The 22,779-nt window shown below is 41.0% G+C and overlaps 2 protein-coding genes across 2 annotated transcripts; both read left to right on the top strand.

Moving 5' to 3' along the window:
* The first annotated feature begins 5,953 nt into the window (after window positions 1-5,953).
* On the top strand, window positions 5,954-13,281 carry ctsk (cathepsin K). Its single transcript, XM_071397469.1, has 8 exons — window positions 5,954-6,124; window positions 6,966-7,092; window positions 7,899-8,021; window positions 8,606-8,758; window positions 10,068-10,286; window positions 11,983-12,148; window positions 12,294-12,402; window positions 12,684-13,281. The coding sequence occupies exons 2-8, from the start codon at window positions 6,967-6,969 to the stop codon at window positions 12,781-12,783; spliced, it is 996 nt and encodes a 331-aa protein (XP_071253570.1). The 5' UTR covers window positions 5,954-6,124; window position 6,966; the 3' UTR covers window positions 12,784-13,281.
* Window positions 13,282-14,019: 738 nt separating this feature from the next.
* LOC139573703 (cathepsin S-like) lies at window positions 14,020-21,131 on the top strand. Its single transcript, XM_071397468.1, has 8 exons — window positions 14,020-14,145; window positions 14,988-15,111; window positions 15,370-15,492; window positions 16,144-16,293; window positions 17,810-18,034; window positions 18,196-18,361; window positions 18,577-18,679; window positions 20,653-21,131. Exons 2-8 carry the CDS (start codon window positions 14,989-14,991, stop codon window positions 20,750-20,752), a joined length of 990 nt encoding a protein of 329 aa, XP_071253569.1. The 5' UTR covers window positions 14,020-14,145; window position 14,988; the 3' UTR covers window positions 20,753-21,131.
* The last annotated feature ends 1,648 nt before the right edge of the window (window positions 21,132-22,779 follow it).

The following is a 22,779-nucleotide window of genomic DNA, read 5'->3' as shown; positions in this document are numbered from 1 at the left end:
ATGTAATGTTACCAGGATTTTGGACAGAACATAAAGCTCTGTAGTAACACAATGACCATACCATTTAAGGAACTGTAGGTGAGAGTGGGGTAAGTTGTGCCAAAAGGTTAGTTTAGCCACCCCTTGTTTCTAGGATACCGTACACAAAATGAACCATGTAACCAAATATTTGGGAAGAGGTCATCTTTTCATGGAGTCTGTGAAGGAAGAAACCACATGGAAAAAGTGGTAAGGAAGTTAGGTCCAAAAAAAAGATTTTTACTAAGTCAAATTAATTTATTGTGTTTAAAGTTTCATGATGCTTGTATCTAAACCAAGTAGATCGTTTTAAGACTGTTTTATACATTAGTTAGGGTCTCTATAAACTACAATATGAGGTCCTAAACCTAGCATGAAAGCTCATCCTCAGCTGTGTGGGCTAATATAGTCAAATCAAATCAAATCAAATGTATTTATATAGCCCTTCTTACATCAGCTGATATCTCAAAGTGCTGTACAGAAACCCAGCCTAAAACCCCAAACAGCAAGCAATGCAGGTGTAGAAGCACGGTGGCTAGGAAAAACTCCCTAGAAAGGCCAAAACCTAGGAAGAAACCTAGAGAGGAACCAGGCTATGAGGGGTGGCCAGTCCTCTTCTGGCTGTGCCGGGTGGAGATTATAACAGAACATGGCCAAGATGTTAAAATGTTCATAAATGACCAGCATGATCAAATAATAATAATTACAGTAGTTGTCGAGGGTGCAGCAAGTCAGCACCTCAGGAGTAAATGTCAGTTGGCTTTTCATAGCCGATCATTAAGAGTATCTCTACCGCTCCTGCTGTCTCTAGAGAGTTGAAAACAGCAGGTCTGGGACAGGTAGCACGTCCGGTGAACAGGTCAGGGTTCCATAGCCGCAGGCAGAACAGTTGAAACTGGAGCAGCAGCACGGCCAGGTGGACTGGGGACAGCAAGGAGTCATCATGCCAGGTAGTCCTGAGGCATGGTCTTCGGGCTCAGGTCCTCCGAGAGAGAGAAAGAAAGAGAGAATTAGAGAGAGCATACTTAAATTCACACAGGACACCGGATAAGACAGGAGAAGTACTCCAGATATAACAAACTGACCCTAGCCCCCCGACACATAAACTACTGCAGCATAAATACTGGAGGCTGAGACAGGAGGGGTCAGAAGACACTGTGGCCCCCTCCGATGATACCCCCGGACAGGGCCAAACAGGAAGGATATAACCCCACCCACTTTGCCAAAGCACAGCCCCCACACCACTAGAGGGATATCTTCAACCACCAACTTACCATCCTGAGACAAGGCCGAGTATAGCCCACAAAGATTTCCGCCACGGCACAACCCAAGGGGGGGGCGCCAACCCAGACAGGACCTAGTCAACCTAGTCAAAATGGTTTCTTTGAGGTAAATTGCGCTATTTGGTTTTATGCATATTGCGCATAGTATTTTTGCAGTTTGTCATGCATATGAACTTAAGATGCATTTTTATTGTTACAGAGCAAACATCATGTCCCATGTATACAAACGAAAAACAAGCAAGGGTCTAGCCCCTTGAGGTTCTTGAAAGAGCAGCCAAGGAAGTGAGAGAAAGGAAGAAGTCCATTCGAGCAGCAGCAAGGGATGAACAAATGGACCAAATTACACTTAAGAGGTACATAGGCAAAAAAGAAAATGAAGATGCACCTGTACGAAAGAGAGGCTATGATAGAGTAGCAGAGGCACACAAGCTCTTGTCTGACATGAGTCTGAGCTTGCTAAACAAATCAAGAATCTTGCAGACCAGTTTCATGGGCTTAGTAGCCTCAGATGCAGAGAACCTCGCATTTGTGTGATTAGTCAAGTTCAAACTATGAAAAATTCCTTCCTCAGTTGAGTTTGTATTTGTATTTATTATGGATCCCCATTAGCCTCTGCCAAGGCAGCAGGTACTCTTCTTGGGGTCCAGCAAAATTAAGGCAGTTACACCATTTTAAAAACATTACAATACATTCACAACAGATTTCACTACACATTGTGTGCCCTCAGGCCACTACTCTATTACCACATATCTACAACATAAAATCCATGTGTACGTGTGTGTATAGTGCGTATGTTATCGTGTGTGTATGCATGTGTCTGTGCCTGTGTTTGTGTTTCGTCACAGTCCCCACTGTTCAATAAGGTGTATTTTTATCTGTTTTGTAAATCTGATTTTACTGCTTGCATCAGTTACTTGATGTGGAATTCAGTTCCATGTCTCATGTCTCTATATGGTACTGTGCGCCTCCCATGGTCTGTTCTGGACTTGGGGACTGTGAAGAAACCTCTGGTGGCATGTTTTGTGGGGTATGCATGGGTGTCCGAGCTGTGTGCCAGTAGTTGAAACAGACACCTCGGTGCATTCAACATACCTCTCACAAATACAAGTAGTGATGAAGTCAATCTCTCCTCCACTTTGAGCCAGCAGAGATTGACATGCATATTATTAATGTTAGCTCTCTGTGTACATCCAAGGGCCAGCCGATTTCAGTTTTCCTAAATCCCTCTTTGTGACACCTGACCACACAACTGAACAGTAGTCCAGGTGCGACAAAACTAGGGCATGTAGGACCTGGCTTGTTGATAGTGCTGTTAAGATGGCAGATCAGGGCTTTATTATGGACAGAATCATCTTCTGCTACTGTTCAGCTACTGTCAGCTATCAGCTACTGTTGTATCCATATGTTTTGACCATGACAGTTTACAATCCAGGGTTACTCCAAGCAGTTTAGTCACCTCAACTTGCTCAATTTCCACATTATTCATTACAAGATTTAGTTGAGGTTTAGGGTGTAGTGAATGATTTGTCCCAAATACAATGCTTTTAGCTTTAGAAATATTTAGGACTAACTTATTGCTTGCCTCCCATTCTGAAACTAACTGCAGCTCCTTGTTAAGTATTGCAGTCATTTCAGTTGCTGTAGTAGCTGACGTAGACACACTGGCTTTACTCAAAGCCAGTAGCATGTCGTTAGTAAAGATTGAAAAAAGTAAGGGGCCAAGACTGCTGCCCTGAGGAATTCCTGATTCTACCTGGATTATGTTGGAGAGACTTCCATTAAAGAACACCCTCTGTGTTCTATTAGACAGGTAACTCTTTTTCCAATATAGCAGGGGGTGTAAGGCCATAACACATAGTGTACGTTTTTTCAGCAGCCGACTATGATCGATAATGTCAAAAGCCGCACTGAAGTCTAACAAAACAGCCCTCACAATCTTTTTATCATCGATTTCTCTCAACCAATCATCAGTCATTTGTGTAAGTGCTGTGCTTGTTGAATGTTCTTCCCTATAAGCGTGCTGAAAGTCTGTTGTCAATTTTCACTGTAGAAAATCATTGCATCTGTTTAAACACAATTTTCCCCAAAAGTTTACTACGGGTTGGTAACAGGCTGATTGGTCGGCTATTTGAGACAGTAAATGGGGTCTTTACTATTCTTAGGTAGCGGAATGACTTTTGCTTCCCTCCAGCCCCGAGGGCACACACTTTCTAGTCGGCTTAATTTGAAGATATGGCAAATAGGAGTGGCAATATCGTCCGCTATTCTCCTAAGCAATTTTCCATCCAAGTTGTCAGACCCCACTGGCTTGTCATTGTTGATAGACAAAAATAACTTTTTCACCTCTTCCACACTTACTTTATGGGATTCAAAATTACAATGCTTGACTTTCATAATTTGGTCAGAAATACTTGGATGGGTGGTGTCAGTGTTTGTTGCTGGCATGCCTACATTTTTAAATCTTGCCAATGAAAAAAATCATTAAAGTAGTTGGCAATATCAATGGGTTTTGTGATGAATGAGCCATCTGATTCAATGAATGATGGAGCCCCCCTCTAGGCCACATCTGAAGTGTTTTCTTCCAAGGTGTAATGAAAGGTATTATCACTGGGATATGAGGTTACCAGGGCCTGAGCCTATGTTAAAAGTATTTTTTTAAGGGCTATTTGACAAAGAAGGAAAGTGATGGAGTGCTGCATCAGATGACCTGGCCTCCACAATCACCCAAACTCAACACAATTTAGATGGTTTGGAATGAGTTGAGTGAAGCTGAGTTATGCTCAGCATATGTGGGAACTCCTTAAAGACTGTTGGAAAAGCATTCCTCGTGAAGCTGGTTGAGTGAATGCCAAGAGTGTGCAAAGCTGTCATCAAGACAAAGGGTGGTTACTTTGAAGAATCTCAAATATAAAAAATATTTTGATTTGTTTAACACTTTTTTGGGTACTACATGATTCCATGTGGGTTATTTCATAGTTTTGACGTCTTCACTATTATTCTGCAATGTAGAAAATAGTAAAAATAAAGAGAAACCCTGGAATGAGTAGGTGTGTCCAAACTTTGACTGGTACTGTATATGTAGATATCTTTGTTAGAACGAATACTATATTTCTCACAATTCATTTGTTTGCTTAGCAATTTCAAAGTGAACACTCCATTGGAATTCAAGTTAATTCAAGTATTGGCACTGTCACATAAACATGGTCAATCAGAAAATACCTAGTAAAATACCAACGCCCCCACTCCACAAACACACCAACATGCACATGCACGCACACACACACACACACAAACACATCACCATGACATGTTCTCGACCTAAGAGGGGGACTGCTGGTTGATCGATGCAGACAGTCCTGGTCTCATTATCTAGAGTGTCTGGCTCAATCAAACAGTGCCTGAAAGAGTCTTATAGGAGCTTAAGTCTCATTCTGCTGCCCAGTGAGCTCCGGAGGACCAAGGGCATATGCTTCAGGTGCCCAAGTCTATACCAGAGATCAGACAGATTACAAATGGTTATTGACGAATGCCAGGCTAGCTCCCTTGCACATGAATGACTCTCATACTCGAGACTCCACATGGCTTGACCTTAAAAATCAAACTTCTACTTTTGAAACAGAGAGAGCTAACCATCTTTATTCTGTTATCTAGTGTTTTATGTTGAAATAATGATAATGTCTTATCAAAAATGGTAACTGGATTTGGCGGATAAGACCAAGAAACATGTTCTTGCGATGCAAAAATATGAGAAAATCCACTTAAACATGCATTCATTCAGCACAGGAGAATAGTTTGGGTTGAATAGGGCCCCATTTTACATGAAAAAAGTGTGAGTAATCAACATGCAGTTTAGTGGGTTGTTCTCATTGTTGAGTGTATGTCACGAGATGAATTCTTTTTTAAGGGGTGATTTAAGCATGTAGAGTCATGTCTGACTGCATGTACCTAACATCATGAGACAGTCTTCATATACACACAGCCCTGACACATTGGCTCAGGACCACAGGGGGTTGACTAACACACGGAAGTACCCGCTCGAACAACAGAGCAATGGTGATCATATGCAGAAGGGGGGACCATAGCATAGAATTGTTGGGATTTGCTACAGACAGTATGTCATATTCTATATAGAGAGGCCACCTTGAAACTTGTATATATATTATACTTAACCCTGATTTGAGTCACATGGAAAAATTATACTTTGCTTCAGCTATAAAAAGTGAAGGTCCAAAGTTATCCAAATGGCCTATCCCCCCCACCACCAGACAACACCACCCCACTCACCGCTCATACCCTAAATTTTACCAACATGCCTAGTATTTTTTTGCATTACACCATTATGTAACTTACATCGTAGGCTCATTCTGAAATAATAAATACTATACAAATATTTAGTTGTTTTATATATATTCACAATCATTCACTTTCTTTATTTTCTGAATCTTCTAAATAAACAGTTAGAGGCTACTGTTTGCCTACATCTTTTAATTCAAATAATCGTTATACACTTGTTATAAACCTATGCAACTGAGATAAATGTGCACAACGAATATAGGCCTATTGCAATGTTAAATATTGACTTTGAAGTTAGAGATGCCCATGCAATTTGACACCTGACATCATCTGGTTGGCTCCTTTAGATGAGCGAATCCAGATGTAATTCCCCTTTGCGGAAACTTTTTCCCCTCCTAAATTCAGAGCTCCCTATGCACTTCCTCAAACTGCAGACTATATAACTGCTTACACAGTGACCTACTTCATCGCAGGGAAACAACTGGTCAAAGGAATTCATCCGACATCTTCTCCTCAAGTCTACGACGAAGGTAGAATTTGCCAACTCACCATTTTTTCAATTTCTTAAATCCGCAAACTTTTGATGTTGCCTTTATTTCTACATTATTTTTTCAAGCAGTCATTTGTAGAATTATGTTCATTAGAACTTTCAGTTTCACCTGGAATTTTATGTTTCCATTAAACAATTTACCACATCGAATTAGTTGTTAAAAATAACATTGGTAATCACTGCGTTTCGACAAACGGTAGGCTTCGTTTGTTTTATAGTTGAATCATTGCAGAGCAGTGATGTGTTTAACGTTATACGTGTACTATATTCTGTTTGCAACAAAGAATGCACTTTGGTCATGGTGTAGCCAAACATTTATCATAGAAATGAAACAGTTCTAAAGTTAACTATGAAACCTTTATAGCCTGTATAGCCTACATGCATTTATAGCACCATGAAACAATGGGAATATTAGACATTAAGTAAACCATAAGTTGCAAGCATTATCACTGTGCAGCAAAGGTTTATACAGTAGCATGAAGTTCCCTATGAATGATCTGAGGAATTTCCCATAGAACATAGAGATACTTACTGTCTTTTGTTATGACACCTTTTAATAATGAGGCAGAGCCAGAAAAATATGAACTGAAGCCCAATGTACTTCAGCTCTCTTATGGATGTTACGTTGTCAGTATGAAAGTCAACAACCATTTCTGTATTTGTACTGTAATTAGTGCCCTTTTTTGGGGTTGTCTAGACTCTTAGGTGCTGCCACAATATATACATTTAGAAATATAATGCATAATGCAATTATCACATTTTATTTATCAATGTAATATGTATACATCAATGACTAAAGTAGCCCTTTTGTCTTTTCCCAGAATGCTGCTGTGTGGTTGTGTACTGCTGCTCTTGGGCTCAGTCCTAGCCCATCCCTTGAACGAGATGTCACTGGAGGCACAGTGGGACTCGTGGAAGACCACCCACCTGAGAGAGTACAACGGCCTGGTAAGTGTCTGTCTTTCTGTCTGCCTGGCTACCTACTCCTCACATTTATGCAGTGGTTTTTGTTTCAATTCTGCCCATTCCTCCTAAGATTGGCAATTACAGAACGATTATCTCAGCCTTGGATAACAAATACTCATGATGTTTCTTATTTGCTTTGACGGTGAAAAATGCTTTTGAATATCAAAGCCATTCATCATCATGAAATTAGTTATAATATAGTGTGTCACTTATACGTATGAGAACACTGTTATCTTTAAGTCAATAGTTTACGAACTATTGTGGAAAACTTCTGTATGTGTTGTTCTCACTTGAAATGTTTTGTTATTATACCTTGCAAGCAAGAAAAGCAGGAAACATGGGAACTAATCCTCCGTTCATCATTTTCAACGTCCTTGTTTTTACAGTAAAGAGTTATCAGCCAAGCTGTTAGGAACACAAGTATTTCAGTGCTATAAGCTAACTTGACCTTACAAGACAATGTTTGGGCCTCACTGCTTCAGGATGTGTGTCCCCCACAATCTGCGGTCAGCACATTCCTCAGCAGTCAGCAGAAAACACAGAACAGCACTTTTTCCCCAACTACATCCAGCTTTGAAGCATCATTCCTCACACACTGTAATGAGTGATCGAAGGCTCTGTAAAGAGTTGACAATAAATATTTTCCTAACTACCTTTCACCTCCACCATTTTGTGTCTCTATGAACCAGTTCAGTTGCACTGTAGAGACTTTGAGCACAGGGACCAAAGAACACATGAAAGGCCAGTGTATGATTGATACAAGTGTTTTGTTGATGTTTTAATGGTAGGGGGAGGAGGCAATCCGTAGAACCATCTGGGAGAAGAACATGCGTCTGATCGAAGCCCACAATGAGGAGGCCGCTCTGGGCATTCACTCGTACGAGCTGGGCATGAACCACCTGGGAGACATGGTGAGTTAGTGAGCCACATCCTCTATGGGTGTTTTTTGTTGATGTTGCATACATGGAGAAAAAGCACAAAAAAAAGGGAGGGTCTAAAAAGGGTCTATGTATCTCCGTGTGAAAGCATACATCTGGAATGATATGTCAGAGGGAAACTATTTTGTGTTTGCTGTCCTCAGTTATCCTTTCTATGCCACTCATTAATGTTTTTCCCATTTATTATCCATCGGAGCACACACAGATCAGTTCATCTGAATGTCAGTTTCACTTCTGTGTTGAGATGTTCTGTAAATAAAACAAGGATGTATAGTACTTCCAGTTTCACAGAGACTAGCGGTAACCTAACATGTTTCAGCACTCGTACTCGTATCAGGGCGTGATGGGTTTAAAATTATGTAAATTGTGTCAGTTTTTTTATTTCATTTTTTATTTCATGATCTCCAATGGGATTAATAAGCCATTGATTTTTTAATATGATAACTGCTGGACTATAAACATGGAAACACCTGTCCCTACCCATAGTGGGTAAATGGTTCATAGTCTATTGCTGTGCATGCATAATTCCCTCATCCTCATCCCTCTCCTCTCCCCAGACGTCAGAGGAGATAGTTGAGAAGCTTACTGGCCTCCAGGTGCCCATGAACAGGGACCGTAGCAACACCTGGATCCCTGACAACAATGTGGTGAAGCTCCCCAGGTCCATCGACTACCGCAAGAAGGGCATGGTGACCCCAGTCAAGAACCAGGTTAGAGGATGCGAACAACAAAGAGCTGTCACTCAAGTCCACTGTTTCCCCTCAATGTATTTCTTATTTCCTAGATTTATTGCACCAAAATGTTCAAACAAGCTTAATTGAGGCCAAAATAATGGTTTTAGGTCGAGAGCAACAGTCTAGGTGGGGTGCCATCTGAAAATGTTTAGGGGAAACACTGGGTTATAAAGAACTGATTTCATATTCATCCTTGCTTTCAGTCAGTTAAGTCAGGCCTCTTTGTTTTATTGAGGTAGCAAATGATCACAGTTACAGTACAGTCACGTAACCTGTCTAGGACAATAAAAACCCATGGTTTGTCTAACTTAGACAAGTAAAGAATGTTTGATTATGAAAGGTAATTACTCATTATGATCTAATTGGACACGAAGGCATTATTTATTATTCATGTCAACATGGTATTTATTTAAGTGGTACATTAAGTACCCAGGCTGAAATATGGAGTACATCTTTGCTACCTGGGAACACTAGGAGATTAGTGGATAGCAGCATACCACCCTGCATACCACTGCTGGCTTGCTTCTGAAGCTAAGCAGGGTTGGTCCTGGTCAGTCCCTGGATGGGAGACCAGGTGCTGCTGGAAGTGGTGTTGGAGGGCCAGTAGGAGGCACTCTTTCCTCTGGTCTAAACAAAGATCCCAATGCCCCAGGGCAGTGATTGGGGACACTGCTCTGTGTAGGGTGCTGTCTTTCGGATGGGATGTTAAACGGGTGTCCTGACTCTCTGAGGTCATTAAAGATCCCATGGCACTTATCGTAAGAGTAGGGGTGTTAACCCTGGTGTCCTGGCTAAATTCCCAATCTGGCCCTCAACCATCACGGTCACCTAATAATCCCCAGTTTACAATTGGCTCATTCATCCCCCTCCTCTCCCCTGTAACTATTCCCCAGGTCGTTGCTGCAAATGAGAACGTGTTCTCAGTCAACTTACCTGGTAAAATAAAAAAAATAAAATAAAAAATTAGCCCTAGATTTATACCATTCATCTAATGAACATTAGGTCACTTTACATGAGCACTAATAGTCTGTGGTATCAACAAAGAGCTGTCAGGTTCAGGGGGGATGTGATAGTGAGGTGTGAGTGCAGTATGTCTACCCTCTAGTGGTGAATATGATAACTACAGACGTTCTGAGGGCAGACAAAAAAACATTGTTTGCTGAAACCCTCTGAAAGCTTTTTTTCAATCAGAGCCTTTGACTCTGTCAAAGTGCACCACCTGATGGACAAATTGGAGAAGGCAACTCTGACCCTAATGTAAATGTTTATGTCCTCACTTTCTCAGCTCTCCTGTGGCTCCTGCTGGGCCTTCAGCTCTGCTGGGGCCCTGGAGGGCCAGCTGGCAAAGACCACAGGAAAACTGATAGACCTCAGCCCCCAGAACCTGGTGGACTGTGTCACGGAGAACAATGGCTGTGGTGGAGGCTACATGACCAACGCCTTCGAATACGTTGAGGAAAACGGAGGCATCGACACAGATGAGGCTTACCCTTACCTTGGCCAGGTAGGGGCATGGTTTGGCTGACATTGAAACAGAATGTGAATGTCGTTTTAGTTTGTTCGCCAAACAGCTGTTTTAGTTTGTTGAAATTACATTTTCAGTCAGCGTTTTCTTACAACACGCCAGGTAAGTTGGAATGTGCTGGATGACATTTGCAGTTTCTGATTTAGCTATCACATCAAATGCTCTTTAACTAAAACAAGCTAATAATTACATGCTGTTAACCAAAAAGTCCTAAAATGTATTTCTGTGGCCAATTCCAGGAAGTGGTGACATCCATGGTCTTATGTATTCTCCAATGGCCTAACTACAAACAACACAAATACTTTGCTCACTTCCATATTGTTTAGTACTTTGCTTGCATGTAAAAAACATACCACACTGGCAATTCTTTCTTTACCACATCTGTAGTTGTCCACATTTTCCTATGATATACAGAACACACCACTACCAAGGTGATATGAAAGTTATTTGTAATTTGCTAGAAATGTACAGTAGCAACATAGTACCAAGACCAGCTATAGTGGAAAGTCAGTAGGCCTGATCACCAACAACAACGAGACAGCCTACAGGGAGGATATAGGCACTCTGACGGCGTGGTGCCAGGTAAACAACCTCTCCCTCAACGTTAGCAAAACAAAGGAGCTGATTGTGGACTTCAGGAGGAACCAGGCTGGACACGCCCCCATCCCCATCAACGGGGCCGCCGTGGAGACGGTCTGCTGTGGAGACGGTCGTCTCAGAGATACTGAAATGGTCTAACCACACGGACACCGTAGTGAAGAAGACAGCGACTCTTCAACCTCAGGATGCTGAAGAAATTTGGCATGTCCCCGAGGGCCCTCACAGTGTTCTACATAAGCACCGTCGAGAGCGTACTGTCGGGTTGCATCACAGCCTGGTACGGCAACTACGTGCAGCCGAACGCACCATTGGGTGCACACTGCCTGCCCTACAGGACACCTAGAACACCAGGTGTCACAGGAAAGCCAAGAAGATCATTGGGGATCCGAGCCTGTTCTCCCCGCTTCAATCACTCAGACGCGAGCAGTACAGGAGCATCATGGCAAAAACTGAAAGACTGGCCTATAGTTTTTACCCTCAGTCCATCAGGTTGCTGAATAGCCACCACTAGTCAGCTACCTGCTCCCCCCTCCCCCCTGCTACTCCCCCTATGTACATTCCCCCGCTACTCCCCGCAAATGGACATCCCCCCACATCCTCAACTCTCACACTTATCTTACCTGCTACTCCCCCTATGGACATTCTTTCTCCTGCTGCCGCCCCCCCCCCAACGGATTTTACTCTGCCCCCACCCCAAAATTCATCACATTTGCAGTTGTTAATATGTTTATTATTACTTTTTGGTTTTGATTCCACTCAATGATCATGTTGCTGCTCCCCCTATGATTATTCCACCCCACCCCCCCAACAGTCTTTACTCTGCCTCCACCCCAATGAACATGTATTTATTCATCACTGCCACAGTTGTTATTATGTATATAGTGCTATTTCTATTTCTATTGTTTTTATTACCATTTTCATTCTTTTATTTCACTTAGTCCTGCATGTTGGAGCTCGAAGCCTAAGATTTTCACTGTACCCTGCAATCACACCTGCAACCCTGTACATGTGACCATTAAGCAATCAGAATCTGAATCATAAATAAACCAATCCATGTCTACCACTCTGTCTACAGGATGAGCAGTGTGCCTACAACGCGTCTGGCATGGGTGCTCAGTGTCGCGGGTTCAAGGAGATCCCTGAGGGAGACGAGTGGGCACTGACCAAGGCTGTAGTCAAAGTGGGGCCTGTGGCTGTGGGCATTGATGCCACCCTCTCCACCTTCCAATTCTACCAGAGAGGTGAGTGACATTCTGCCTCCAAGTACCATGGATAGAAGAATCAACCACTTGAAGTGGTCTAACACACGACACATGCCAGTAGACTCCTAAAGCGCTTCTCTTAAAGCTTATTGACGCTCATTCCTTTACACTGTCATTTACTCAGGTGTGTACTACGACCCCAACTGCAACAAGGATGACATCAACCACGCCGTGCTTGCAGTGGGCTATGGACAAACTGCCAAGGGCATGAAATTCTGGATCGTCAAGAACAGGTGGGTCACAATGCACTGGGCTTATTCAATGGCATCAGGTAATACGTTTCACACTGTTGACCTGAAATGTATTTTTTCAAAATCACAATTCATCCTCTTTATTCTCTCTCTCTCTCTCTCTCTCTCTCTCTCTCTCTCTCTCTCTCTCTCTCTCTCTCTCTCTCTCTCTCTCTCTCTCTCTCTCTCTCTCTGTCTCTGTCTCTGTCTCTCCCTCTCTCTCTCTCTCTCTACCTCTCTCTCTCTCTGTCTCTCTCTCTCTCTCTCTCCCCCCTCTCTAACAGCTGGAGCGAGAGCTGGGGCAAACAGGGCTACATCATGATGGCACGTAACCGTGGGAATGCGTGTGGCATTGCCAACCTGGCCAGTTACCCCATCATGTGAACACCAAGCGGCAGAGTGCACCATGGAGGCAGGGAAGCCAAACCACATATCAATGACTACACCCAATACAGAAAATAACACTATGTTTCTGGAATAGCACATTCATATAGTCTGGAAGTTTGGAGGTTTTTTGCAACCTACTCAAGTCTTACTGTTATATCTTCAAACTGCCAGACTCAATTGTAGTCTGATCTACAGTGGAACAACTATGATTGTGATGAGGAATGTGTGTAGTGCACAGCACTTTACATAGGTTGTATTCAGTGTGTCAGGTCAGGTAACATTGCTGTGCAATGGGAGTTTTGTCTCACTTTCCTGTCAATGCAAAAAGGTCTTGAACTTAGTAAATGTAAGTGTGTGTCGATCAAGATTACTCCTGGTGGGTTTTTTAATGATGTTGACTTTTATTTTATTGTTCAGCACTTTTACACCAAATTCTGATGATTGAATTGTAACATTGTTTTCTATTAAATGGAATAAAAGTTGATTCATTTGAAATGTGAGTGTATGTGCCTGTAAATTTCCCCATTGAAGGGAAGAGATGTGAAAGAAAGACCAACAGAAAAAGGAAGATTAAGGTTCCTGAGGTTTTTCAGCGATGTTAAGTATCTCAAATCAACAATCATTCGGTGTACTTTATTGCAGTGCTGTATGTATACATACACAACAATATGAAGGAAGTATACATGTATTTGTGTTGACTGTTAGATCTGATGAGGATGAATGCAGTACTGATTAGAAGCCTTCTTGAGGTCATGAGATAGAGAGACAATGAGAGAATAAATAGGTGAAAATGTCACATACCAGTTTCATACCAGTAACACCGCTTCCTGCCTCAGACTCACCCTCTCAAACAACAGACTTCCTGTGATCTAGTCTTAAAATCCGATGAAAGCTCTTGTATAGTTAATGTAGTTTGGATTGAATGTAATGTTTATAAATACACTGATGGCAATGTTTAAAAAAAGAGATTGGTAGGTAGCCTACTGTTAAGAGCAATGGGCCAGTAAAATGAACCCTAATTGTTTATATATTTTAACAAATATTTAAGAACAGTGGGCTGGCTAATAGTCAGTATGATATCTGCCTATATATTTTTATATTTTCACCCTAGAAGTCATAGAAGTCATACACATTATAATTAAGGGGTCTATAATATTGTTTTTAAATGCAATGAGAAATAGTATTTTAGCATGGTCAACATAGACATTTATAGATGACACATTCGAAATGGTCAATGAGGAAGTTCTACCACATGACTTTCACAAATATATATCAAGCAGGAAAAGCATCCCACTGAAATCAATTGACGCGCCTTGCTCTCCTCTGAAGTCATCATCAGGTGCAACCGAGTTTTACAAGGTAAACGTTTCTCCGTTTTCAGTCGAGGCAGATAAGACTATTTCAAGTTCATAGTGTAGTTAGCTAGACTCGTTTTAATTAGGAATTTGGTTTTAACTTGACTTTATTTAAAAACATTTTCATAGCATTCGTTTTACTTTCGTTTTTATTTTGTCAGTGTAACATTATTTGCTTATAACCATTCATGCATTTATGTTTTCTTCCTTTTGTGAAATTGTGAAATTCCTCTTTTCATTACAACCTTTTCTGTAACTTGGACAACATCAACATTAATGAGTTGTACAGTTTCATAAACTAGATGATTTCTACTGATAGCCTAGTGGCAATCCTACTGAGATACTTAATTAACTAAATAATAAGCCTACCCAACGACACAATATTCTTATTTTTTATGAAATTAGATAATTTTACCCGTTTTGGGGCTTTCTTTTACGCAGTAGAGATGGGTTAACAACCCGGCACGTCAGATAGCCTAATCTTGAGCACTGAAGCTTCCTATTGAATAGGCCATAAACATTTTTCTATATGCAACGTTTTTGTAGAATCTGAGTGATGGAGTTATTTATTTGATCAGCGTTAAAGACTCTTGATCAACAGTCTGCTAGCGCAACAGTTTCAATAACCGTTGATGGTTGGTTTTGTGACATGCAGAGTCATTGTGTATAGGCTACAGTAGTTCCCGTCGCAGTAAATGGTTATTGAAATGTGTTGAGCTTATTTGCGCAATTTAAACGTAATTGAGCCACACACACACACTATTACTTCCTTATTTGGATACAAAATGAAATACTACAATATAATTGCCTCCTGGTTGTATAACACTTGTCTATCTTCTGTGCAAGCATGATGTTGTGGAGCCTGCTGCTCGCAGTGCTATGTGGCACAGCAGTTGCCCTGTTTGACCCAATGCTGGAACAGCACTGGCAGATGTGGAAGAAGACACATGGCAAGGACTACCAGACTGAGGTGAGATGAACCAGCATCACTGTAAGATGTTTTGGCTAGGATAAGGCCAAGCTGCTACAATAGTGGCATTTAGACAGGTTCTGTTTGCTGTATAGGTTGGAAGTACCACCACCCTTCCCACATACATTTCTTACATATAACTAGCTATCACTGAATGCATTGTGATTCAACCTGTGTGGTTTACATATTTGAAAGTGTATTGTTTTATAAGTCATAGACTGAGATTTTTCTACCCCTGTGTGTGTGGATACCGTGTAGGTTGAGGAGCTGGGCCGAAGGGAGGTCTGGGAGAGGAATCTTCAGCTGATCAGCCTCCACAACCTTGAGGCGTCCATGGACATGCACACCTATGACCTGGGCATGAATCACATGGGGGACATGGTGAGGGCCTCAGGTCACTGACAATGCCAAGGGACAATTTGGAACTGATATCTGAAGTTGTTAGTAAACTTAGCACCAACCTTAGCCTGATTCCATAAAATGTTGATAGTGCGTGTATGGAATAGGATTCCAAAAAACGTATGCAGAATATGTGATGCTTTCAGTAGGTAATGCAGTCAGCCTGGTTTACATGAAGGAAGAGTCAAACATTTAGATTTTGACCTACATGACTATTTATTTTGCTGAGTTCCTTTGTCATTGTTTTCCGGTGTTTGATTTTCTTGGCTAATAGCTGTTGAACTGTTGCTTAAACTGCTTTCCTGAAGACAAGACAGTGCATGCATTCATTCCTAATCTTAGTGATTAATGAGCATGACTGCAAATATACTTCTTTATTCCTCTAGTATGTATAACAAGTGGATGTACCCTTTCATGAGTACGCATCTGATTTGCTTTCTATAAATGCACAAGTAAAAGTATCATCCCATTGCATTACAGTATGTGCCTTTAAATGTATTTGTTATCCTGTTTCAACGTGCATCTTCCTCCAGTTGATGTAGTCTTGGGTTCATGGGATGGATTTATTATACTGATTAAAGTAAGTGATTAAAGTCTGGTCAAGGTGTTGCCTCTCTTGTCAACCATTTTCAGACCCAGGAGGAGATTGCCGAGTCTTTTGCCTCATTGCGTGTTCCTGCTGACCTCAAGAGGGAGCCCTCTGCATTTGTAGGATCCTCCGGTATTGTACCTGATACCTTTGACTGGAGAGAGAAGGGCTACGTCACTGGAGTCAAAACGCAGGTAATGATGAACAGCTATCAGTGCAGTTTGTGCCTGCTCCTTTATATACTGACTTGTATGTGTAACTGATAGATGCGCGCACACACACACACACACACACACACACACACACACACACACACACACACACACACACACACACACACACACACACACACACACACACACACACACACACACACACACACACACACACACAAACTACATGTTAATGTTTTTAAATTGTATATTGTGATGTCTTTTGGCTATAATGTCTTTTTCGCTATGTGTCGGGCCCCAGTATGACTACCTGTCGCCAATGGCGTCAGCTGTCGTAGAAATATTGTTTCAATAATATCTCTCAGATACCGGAACATATGAATTCAAATAGACATTATTACAAAGTAACCAGCCGAGCTGGTCCATGGAGCAACTGCCTTCCCCAGTCTCAGCAAATTCCTTTATACATTTTTAAGTTTACATATATCTTATAGTTCTTCCCCTTTATGTTAATAATCAGCTCATTTTGGCTTCACGCCACTTTGGTTTCCCACTCTAAATTCCTTATCGCGGGCGGCCTTTCCCTGCCCCTCCAAATCCTTGGATTGAATATATTGGTGGCGCAATTGTGACTGTTTGGTTAAAAAATCATTTCAACCCCCACCAAGCTGCAGTCATAAGTACATTCATTATATTGATTATATCATCACCCACCAGGCTATAGTCATAAGTACATTCATTATATTGATTATGACACTTCTTATCCAGGCATACATCTGGATTACAATGTGTGTCTATTTCTTTGGTATATTGACTTTTCTCATGCTATATAGGTGTAATTATAGGTTTCTTTTAAGCTTTTAATGATTCTGTTTTGCTATATTATTATTTCACAATGTGCTACTGGAAAATCACCCATACGGCTAATGGGGATCCTAATAAATAAAATACATTGTGTACATTGTACTGTTGTATGTATATCATACATTATATGTATTATCTTTTTTAAACTAATGGTAAATATCCTTGGGATGAATTAAAGTTGTTGTTACGGTATAATAACTGATATCAGGATGTTAAAAGACAGAGCTGTCTCTTTTCAGGTCTTACTTCCTCTGTTTGTTTACTGTAGGCCTCTTCCTTGTTCTCAGTCATTTAATTCGTTCCTTTTTTTGTGAGGAAGTCGTCGGCTTAAGTGCTAGGGTGTGCAAGTTTAAAACCACTGAATGACAAGCACTGCATGTCTGCACAACATCAACATTTCCGTTACACTTTATTGTGCCAGTAAAATGGTTCTGTATTACATAGTAATACCGCTAAGCACTATTTGAAACCAACTTGTGAATTATATTGCACTTTTTTTTTCTCCTTTTTGTTTTATTGCATGTTTCAGAAACCATTGCCACCACATAATTTATTGTAGATGTAACGGTAATGAAACAGTACTGTAAAATAAGGTAAACTAATAGGACTCTCAAATCAACTTTATCCAGGTATTAGATGTGGATTGCTTCCCTAACAATTGTGTTGTCCATAGGGCTCCTGTGGCTCCTGCTGGGCATTCAGCTCTGTAGGGGCCCTGGAGGGCCAGCTGATGAAGACCACAGGTAAACTGATAGACCTCAGCCCCCAGAACCTGGTGGACTGCTCCTCCAAATACGGCAATAAGGGCTGCCACGGTGGCTTCATGACCAAGGCCTTCCAGTATGTCATCGACAACCAGGGCATTGACTCTGACCAATCCTACCCTTACAAGGGAGTGGTGAGTATAAACTAGTATTAACAGTATTAATAGTGTGTAGCTGGGGTCAGCTGCCCTTGGTAAGTAGCTGCAGTAACTAGCTGGTTGTAGCTTATTTCCCACGCCACATTAGCCTTGTGGAGTAATATCTGACCCCTTTGTTGTCTTGTCTCCCCTGTTAGCATCAACAGTGTAGCTACAACCCTGCTCAGCGTGCTGCAAACTGTTCCAGGTACAGCTTTCTGCCTGAGGGGGATGAGGGGGTTCTGAAAGAAGCGCTGGCCACCATCGGACCTATCTCTGTTGGCATTGATGCCACCCGACCTAATTTTGCCTTCTACCGCAGCGGTACGGAAAAACTTAATTTCAACTTCTTGGGTCATGTTTTTACATTTTAAGGACAGTATGGTCTTGACGTTGGTAATGTATATCTCAATCTGAAACGATGTGGATTTTATTGTGTAATTGTCCACTTTATGGTCAACCTATTGACTTTGACTTGTGGAGAAATGCATATATATTGAGGGTTGACTTGTCATTGTCCAACCCATGTATAATTGTAGGAGTTTACAATGATCCAACTTGCACAAAGAAGACAAACCATGCTGTCCTTGCTGTAGGATACGGTACCCTGGGCGCGCAGGATTACTGGCTGGTGAAGAACAGGTAAGGGGATGTAGAACTTCACTCACAGTTTCCATCTTAAAAGCTCCATCTGCTCTTCTGCTGTTCTGTATCTAGTTATTTAGTCAAACAGGGCTACTGTTCAGAGCTGAGATGAAAAGATCCTCCAAGTGGACTTGTATTCAACTAGATGACCCTTTTCAAACCTCCGTCTGCTCCTTTGTTTTATTCCGACAAACAGGACCATGGTGAAGGGTAAAAATGGAAGTCAAAAGAGAAAGTGAAACTCAAATTGGGCTTTAGACAAATGAACCTTGGTAGTTTGGGATTTAATGCTATTGTTTATTGTGGGGTTATTCAGCTGGAGGTCTGCGGCCCCTTAGGGGTACTGCAGGGGGTCTGTTTTTAGGAATATCTCTAGCAACAACAGAATAAACAACATACCTACTGTAGAAAACAGGAGAATATCTTCTTTCTACACTAAAAACATCTATAAAAACAACATGCTAAAATGTCAAAGATTTTACTGCATTACAGTTCATATAAGGAAATCAGTCAATTTAAATAAATTCATTAGGCCCTGATCTATGAATGTCACATGACTGGGAATACAGATAGGCCTATGTTGATCACAGATACCTTCAAAAAAAAGGTAAGGGCGTGGATCAGAAAACCAGTCAGTATCTGGTGTGACCACCATTTGTCTTATATTTTTGTTCGGTATAATAATGTAAATGGTATCTCTTAACTCCAAATTACACTGATTGGAGCCAATTACACTCACTGGAGTATCTAACATAGGCTTTGAAAAAGCGTCAGCGAATAGGCTACCAGTACGGCATGTGTCGCTGGCTGCTGGTTAGCTGACTAAACTCAACTCCACGGTGAAGGAGGTTTCTGATCAACTCCACCAACGGAGTTGAGCAGAGACCAGGCTTTGTGGAATTTAAGCTCTGACTACATTGATTTGCCCAAGGTCAATACTTAAAAAATATATATATTATGAAATGTTTACCTTGTACTGTTTGTCCTCTGTAGTTGCGTGTCTTTCTTTGTTTGATGAAATCCATATTTTTTAAATAAATGTTTTATCAAATACAACCACTGACTGTTTGCTCGATGATGGTAACTCAGTGCGACTGTGCATGTGCCAATTGAATCTCAGATGAAGTAGGCCTAGGTCTCCAAATGCTCATGTCCGATCAAATCGCACAATCTTGGCCTACATCATCGGAAATTCAATTAGCACATTTGGCACGACTTGCCCTCTTCGAGAAACAGAAACGAGCAAACAGTCGGTGGTTGTACTTGATTAACATTCATTGAAAAAGAAAGTCACGCAACTACAGAGGACAAACATAGGTACAAGGTAAGCCTTTCAGAATTTACTTATTTTTAAGTATTGACCTTGAGCGAATCAATGTAGTCGGAGCTGAATTTCACAAAGCCTGGTCTCTGCTCAACTCCGTTGGTGGAGTTTATCAGAAACTTCCTTCACGATGGAGTTGAGTTTAGTCAGCTAGCTGCTGGTAAACTTTCTTGATTTGGACATACATGGCTGGCTAACCTTTGTTTAACAGCTAAATAGCTGCTCTTAGCGGAAATGTGTTTGGAGTTACCTCTCTAGCTAATTGGCAGTGTTGGGTAGGTTACTTTCTAAAAGTAATCCATTACAGTTATTAGTGACCTGTGCAAAATTGTAATCAGTAACCAGTAACATAACTTTTGGATTACCCAAACTGAGTAATGTAATCTGATTACATTTAGTTACTTTTAGATTACTTTCCCCTTAAGAGGCATTAGAAGAAGACTAAACTGTAGGCTACCAATTGAACCACATCTATTGCAGGATAAATCAATGTTAAAGTTTACATAGCTGGCCATATATGAATGTTACATTTTACTCTATGGGTTTACTCTATGGGTTGGCTATGTAGGCTTCTTGAAGACCTCAGGTTTATTGAGTATTGATGTTCATTGGAAATATGTTTCAATCTTCCTCACCCTCTGTCTAGCTGGGGCTTATCGTGGGGAGACCAGGGATATATACGGATGTCACGCAACAAGGACAACCAGTGTGGCATCGCCTTGTACGGGTGCTACCCTGTCATGTAACTCCTGCTTATCAAAGTGGCCTAACTGGAAAAACGGAGCCCTTTTATTCATTGAATGTAATTCATTTTTACTAGCTCCATTGTTTTAGTCTTGTTTTTACCATTTCACTTTCTGTCACTTTCTGTCTATATAGACAGTACTTCTTTAAAAGAGTTTTTAGAAATCATGTATAAGGCAAATGTGATTATCTACATTATCACTGTATCTAGCGTTCTGTCCAGGGGGTGTAGTTGTACATCAAGTTGCCTCACGCTACAGAAACAGGAGCTCTTGCTCGTATGAGCCGTTTTAGCTCGCACATGCCAAGGCTCGTACAAAGCTACTTACTTGCTTAAATTAAAGTATATTTTGTCATCGAATAAATATAACTTTTAAAGAACTGATTTGAATTGAATTAATATTTCTACCTCCAAACTGTAGTGACTGTAAATTGCAATGTGTGTTTATTTCCATTTCCTCAGTCACAGTCAAAATGACAAGTATGTAGACCTACATCATATGTGTTGCCATGCAGCGTGAATGAAGTCAGCAAACTAAATTGGGTTACAAATGAGTCATTTTAATTTTTTGGTGCAACATCACAACAAACAATTTCACATGAGGTATTCAAAGGGATTCTCTTTAGTTGTTACAAAATGTCCCACAATGATTGACATTTAAAGTGTTATGTTTTAAGCCTTTGGTTGGTTAGCCACATTCATTAGTTAGTCTAACACATGGACGAGAATGGCACGATAAGTATGGTGGGTGAGTCCTAGTTTAGGAACCCAGACACAAACCCATGTCAAATACAATATTTCCCTCAATTTGGCCTCGTTAAAGCTTTTGAATGGAGTCATTTATTCCTGCTTCCAACAGTGGGATCAAACAGTATTTCAAATACACTAACATATTGGAAAAGGGGTAATGGTTTTACAAATGTGAAAAAATAGCTTTAGTCTCCTCTTGACCTTTTGTTTTTGGTTGAACTCTTGATTCTTGGGCTTTCATAACTGTTACAGTAAGTCACATGATTCTAGTTTGGTACAAGGAATAGGCAACGTTGATTACAGCAAGATCCTCCTTGCTTGGATTGTCACCTACTTTTTTGGTCTTGAAAATGATTATATACAGATTATTGGTAAATATGACTTCTGTAATGCACTGGACTACGCTTTGGTTGGATGGGGCTTGGTTGCTCCTGTAACAGATTGATTCCAGCACATTTGGTTTTCAAAAAGCATGAGAGACAGATGGACAGACAGATAGACAGAAAGGATGGAATCTTTGGTTAAGAAACTTATTTGCCACACAACATCTCAAACAGTTGAGGTAGATGGGTAAGTATTCATGTACACGGGGACAAAGGGAACACTGGGGTTACAGAGTCAAAATACTTCCTCTACAGTCACAACTTCATGTCAATCTCTCAGTTCCAACTACAAATGCTGAACCTAAAAATACTGTGCTACTTAACACATCTCACTGGACTTCACTATCTTTGGATTTCTGGTGTACTAATTAAGATGGAATGATAACCCCACTTATAGTACAAAAACAATATCAGAGGGTATCCATGTATATTCAGTTATACTTTGGTATATAATGTACCTGTGTTTTTAAGCCCCAGAAGAGCTTGAAAACATTGTCGACTAAGATGTCCTTTAATCTAGAGAGACATTTCTTTACGATCCACTAGGGGGTGCAACAGGCTAAATTGATGACAGACCATCTGCAATAGTCTTATCAACTCTCCATTCAAAGGAGAGTTCTCTCCTCAGTTAAGACAGAGCCGACAATGACTGAGAAGTCTCTCTCCCATTTGAAGGCAGACTCTATTCTAAAATATGGGCAGCGGGGAAAAAATAAAGGTGTCATGGGGACCTATCCTATTGTCTTTGATAGAACACCATATGACAAGCTAGAAAACAAGGAACATCAAAAGTGGTAGGGGTTTTCATGTTCCCTGCACCAGACTGGCCCCCTCCCTCGGTCCCAGCATGCTTACAATTGTTGCTCATTAAACTTTAATTCTACTCTATTGTGCC

Source organism: Salvelinus alpinus, chromosome 4, assembly GCF_045679555.1.
Source record: "Salvelinus alpinus chromosome 4, SLU_Salpinus.1, whole genome shotgun sequence".
Classification (NCBI taxonomy): Eukaryota; Metazoa; Chordata; class Actinopteri; order Salmoniformes; family Salmonidae; genus Salvelinus; species Salvelinus alpinus.
Note: the sequence above shows the minus strand (reverse complement) of the source record. Positions and strands in the feature narration are given on the sequence as shown.

Excerpts from the sequence above, each read along its gene's own strand:
- ctsk (XM_071397469.1), top strand. The coding sequence starts at position 6,967 with ATGCTGCTGTGTGGTTGTGTACTGCTGCTCTTGGGCTCAGTCCTAGCC. Across the intron at positions 8,759-10,067 it reads TGACCCCAGTCAAGAACCAG|CTCTCCTGTGGCTCCTGCTG; the intron begins GTTAGAGGATGC and ends TCACTTTCTCAG. Across the intron at positions 12,149-12,293 it reads CTTCCAATTCTACCAGAGAG|GTGTGTACTACGACCCCAAC; the intron begins GTGAGTGACATT and ends TCATTTACTCAG.
- LOC139573703 (XM_071397468.1), top strand. The coding sequence starts at position 14,989 with ATGATGTTGTGGAGCCTGCTGCTCGCAGTGCTATGTGGCACAGCAGTT. Across the intron at positions 18,035-18,195 it reads CCTACCCTTACAAGGGAGTG|CATCAACAGTGTAGCTACAA; the intron begins GTGAGTATAAAC and ends CTCCCCTGTTAG. Across the intron at positions 18,680-20,652 it reads TACTGGCTGGTGAAGAACAG|CTGGGGCTTATCGTGGGGAG; the intron begins GTAAGGGGATGT and ends CCCTCTGTCTAG.